Source organism: Saccostrea cucullata, unplaced genomic scaffold (genome assembly GCF_032062105.1).
Source record: "Saccostrea cucullata isolate Sc308-1 unplaced genomic scaffold, CSIRO_AGI_Scuc_v1 ctg2398, whole genome shotgun sequence".
In the NCBI taxonomy this organism is placed as follows: Eukaryota; Metazoa; Mollusca; class Bivalvia; order Ostreida; family Ostreidae; genus Saccostrea; species Saccostrea cuccullata.
In genome coordinates this window covers 77,812-82,114 of record NW_026941668.1, presented here as the reverse complement: position 1 = coordinate 82,114, position 4,303 = coordinate 77,812, and the positions used below count along the sequence as shown (strand labels likewise).

Genomic DNA, 4,303 nt, shown 5'->3' with positions numbered 1-4,303 from the left:
TATTGCATGATTTATTAATTTATGATATTGTATTATGAATAAACATAAAAGGTTTAATTATTAGTCACTGCCTCTTTAAGTCTTCTTATTTTCACCATTGATTCATAGGTAGAAAAAGCAAACAAACAACGCCAAGACATGGTTTCCAAAAATTGAAAAGATTCCGTGCGGAATGGTAAGTGGTTATATTTTAACAAAATAAAATATTGTTGCCCACCCTCAATATCATTTTAGATTTTATCATTATAAAAAGTAAAATGTATTCATGTGTTAATTAAGGAATGACTCTAATTCTTGGCCAGATTATCGAGTATAATATGGTTTGGGTCAGTTTACGCTTTATAATCCGCGAAGCGGATTATAAAAAAGCGTAAACTGACCCAAACCATATTATACTCGATAATCTGGCCAAGAATTAGAGTCATTCCTTATAATTTAATTTTAAAATAATTAAACAACTGGGGATGTAAAATTGTGTTGTTTTTATTAGTTCAAATTTACCGCGCAATAATACAACCATAGTAACGGAAGTGATGGGAAGCAAGGGGAGGTAAAAACTGATACATAGATCTAGCATCCATGATGCTTGTTTACATGAGGTAAGATCGAGCAACTGTTTGAAGTTAAAGGTACATTCATTAAATCTGGAATTTTTCATGAATCCGAAGGACTGGAAATGAGGGGATTGATGGATACAGATGATTCAGCTGGTTGTCAAGGGGGTGTGTCCCCATACCAAACCAGATTATACAAAATGTTATGCGTTCCTTTTTGGAAATCAACCAATGAGAGACAAGAATACAAACAGAATTAAATTATTTTTCAATAGTTATTTCTCAGCAAAATAAAATTTCTTTTTGTACCTAAACATTGCCTTTAAATCCATAAAATACTTTAGATATCGACGTTTTACAGTTGACTTTAAGATTCTTTAGAATAGATTGTCAATTGCAGTGAAGATTTTGTTTGTACAACTTACATAATTATGATTCAGAACAAATATTGTTTGATTAAAAACAATTGGATTGTAGAATCCATGGAAATAAATATCTTCCACAAGAAAAACAAAACTAACACTGTATAAAATGAGTGTCAATAATTTGAAAGAGCTGGCTGGTGGGGAAGACAGACGCATTCACGCAGTTCTACTCGTTGCACGAAATAGACTTTCTAAACTGCCGCCAAACACTCCCAAAATATCTGTGATATGAATAACATGTAAACCTATCACAAAAACATATATTTACATTTGCCAATGTCTTTCCTTATATGACAATACTAAAAAAATGAAATTCAATTTTCGATGACATGCAGTCGGTCACATGATCAGACTTTCTTGCGTATGGAAAGCAAACTGCACGTGTAATTTGGAAAGTTCCGACTGTGACGTCACATAACGTCGTAGCAAAGTTACGTTGCATTTCAAAATCTAAGTCTTAATAATGCCTATATTTGTTTGTAAAATGAATGAAAACGTAAAATATAAAAATAAGAAATAAAATATCATTTTTTAGAGTGTCAATGGGGTATGACATGAAGTCGGTACTTGATCAAATCTTCTATAACGCCCTTCGGGCGTTATAGAATTTGATCACGTGACCGACTTCTTGTCATACCCCAATGCAACTCTAAAAATGATATCTTATTTCTTAAATGTCAACATTTTTGTCCCCGGAGACATCAATGTTAATTAATAATCAGTGATAATTTCGATAATTTCTGAAGAAATCGATATAATTGTTACTCTAATGAAGTACGGTGCCATTCTTATGGTTCCTTTTAAAAATTAAAGAAACACCAATCAGCAACAAATAGTGGTGGAATAGTTATTCCAAGGGATGAAAGGGTGATGAGACACACACACAGCCTTAAAACACATCAAGATTGCTTCCCTTATATGAGTAGGGAACGTAATCAAAGCTTTGAACAAGATCAGGAATCAGATGATAGTTCAAGTGGAGTTCAGTGGAGTGACCCAAAATATAAAGCAGAATTCTAAAACATAGATTCGAGGAGTGTTTTAATGAACTTTTATTGTGCAAAAGAAAATAAATTCTCATGTAAATTTACAATTCAGTCTTGAACAGTAATAAAGCACCTGAATGTTACAGAAGGAAATTTTATGTATTGAAAAATATAAATGTAAACCTTTATTGTAAGTAGCAATAAAATAATATTTTATTGTCCACAATGCATTATCTGTTAAGGAAAAACCTTTTGAATACTAGTACTGTCATGCCAAGTCTCTGGTGACGGCCTTATGTGCTAACCAGCACGAAGAGGATTAAGTAAGTAAGTACTGTCATGCCAACGATATTGAAGAAGGTATAAGGTAACCACCTGTTTCCTGAGAGTTCAACACTGATATATTTTCTTCGATTCTCCTTTTCTCAGGAGAACCCTGATCCCCCTGTACCTGATCAGGAGAGCTGATGTTTACTGTAACAGTACTGTATTGTTGATCAGGAATAAAGTTATAAGCTACGTTTCTTTCTGTATCTTCTGCTGTCTCGTAATCATGTCCACTATCTTTTAAGGAATTTGATGCATGATGACTACCTCTCGTTGTCTGGGCTCTTTTTACAATGCATTTAAAGATGTAAATAACAGCAGCTAGCACTACTACTGAGTTAACACACACTAAAACAAATAGTAGTTCTTTCGTTGATTTGTCCAGATATTTTTCGTCTTTGTCCCTTGCAACGTTATACATCGTAGAATAATTTGTTAAAGGTTTTAATGTCGTCAATATTTGATGGATTAATGTATGATTTTCAACATTTTCTCTACTTGATGCATCTGAAATTACAAAAGAAGTAGCAGAATGTTATCTATAATTTACTATATATCTCTTATTTAGGTTAAATGTTCATTAAAAGAATTCATATTATACATTTCCGAAAATACACTTATCTATATGTCTTGATGTATACTTTACAAATAGCTGACAAAATAATTATATTCCTCGATTTTAACTTGAATTAAAAAATATTCTGATATGAAAGATGATGTACTCATAATATCCATTATTTTTCTATACCATCTTTGATTAACCTAAGGTGCATTTGAAGTTAAAACAAATTCTCGCTTATACAACATTTACCTACACCCCTGGTATCATTTTTTGTATATGATTACTTTTAGTAATGTGTTCAATAGAGTGACGTGTCTTCTAAGTATACCTAATGTACATCCTAAAGCAAAGTGACAGAGTGTTTTGTTGCAGGAGCATCTTTCTTGGCAGCTGTCGCCAAATGAAGGATATGGACATTTAAAATCACAAGCTGTCCCAAGGTAACCAATTAGGCACTCTTCATTAAAAAACAAAACAATTGTTTAATAATTGATATCACTACATATTTAAAATCTCTCTTTATTTCTCGAACATAATTAAAAAGAATATTCAACATGATGATTGATGAAAATATCTTGTAATTTAACTCATTTTAGAACTCTAGATTGTGATGTCTAATACGTGTAATATAAGTCTCCTAAAAAATATTCAATTTTCAATATAAATTATAACTGAACATTTATTCACTTCAAAGATATAAAATACAAACGTCATCCTTCATTCTTTTAGAGTAATTTAATTCTTTTTTACTTACTGATACATTGTTTTATATTATTATTCCACATATATCCTTCACAACACTCAACGCCGTTATCCCTGAAACAGAAAGTTAAAAATAATTAAAACTGAAAATGAAGGTATGTTTTAATCTATTCTTAAATTTAAAATTTATTGTGTTTACCCCACACACTGTTGCTGAGTATATACGACATCCAAGCAAAATAAAAATTGAAATACTTTATAGAAAGTCACAACCATACTAAAACCCTAAAACCGAGCAATGATTTAGATGTGAAAAATGCGATAAGAAATTCCACTCTGTTGACAACAAGCTAATTTTAACTTGTCCAGCCGTCCATTTAACCGCCTCTACAATTTTCGAATATGATACAGATATTAACTAATTAATAAAGAACTAGTATGATCTGAATTTGATAAACATATCCTTATGCCTATAAAAAGATGCACGGTTCTATTTTTAATGTAAATTCTATTTAACAAAAAGTTTTAAGTTTCGATTTGTATGCTTGTTTTGTTATCGTCAATGTTTTGGCTTTATTCCTGAAGTGTTTACGGAAACATATTTTTAAAATTATTACACTCATGATTAGCTCTGATTAGGACCAAACACTTTAGAAAATCGTGTGTAGTGACTTTGAAAGCGGATGGGATGAGGAAAATTAATATAATTAAGGAAATTTATATGTATTTTGACGTTGATAAATGTCC

General features: G+C 31.2%; 1 protein-coding gene across 1 annotated transcript; it reads right to left on the bottom strand.

Moving 5' to 3' along the window:
- Positions 1-2,302: 2,302 nt before the first annotated feature.
- Positions 2,303-4,069, bottom strand: LOC134258229 (multiple epidermal growth factor-like domains protein 10). The gene is made up of 4 exons (XM_062740767.1): positions 3,756-4,069; positions 3,609-3,670; positions 3,183-3,311; positions 2,303-2,799 (listed from the first exon to the last, which is right to left on the bottom strand). The coding sequence occupies exons 1-4, from the start codon at positions 3,830-3,832 to the stop codon at positions 2,303-2,305; spliced, it is 765 nt and encodes a 254-aa protein (XP_062596751.1). The 5' UTR covers positions 3,833-4,069.
- Positions 4,070-4,303: the final 234 nt, after the last annotated feature.

Excerpts from the sequence above, each read along its gene's own strand:
- LOC134258229 (XM_062740767.1), bottom strand. The coding sequence starts at position 3,832 with ATGGTTGTGACTTTCTATAAAGTATTTCAATTTTTATTTTGCTTGGAT. Across the intron at positions 3,671-3,755 it reads ACTCAGCAACAGTGTGTGGG|GGATAACGGCGTTGAGTGTT; the intron begins GTAAACACAATA and ends TTTCTGTTTCAG. Across the intron at positions 2,800-3,182 it reads TGCTTTAGGATGTACATTAG|ATGCATCAAGTAGAGAAAAT; the intron begins GTATACTTAGAA and ends TTGTAATTTCAG.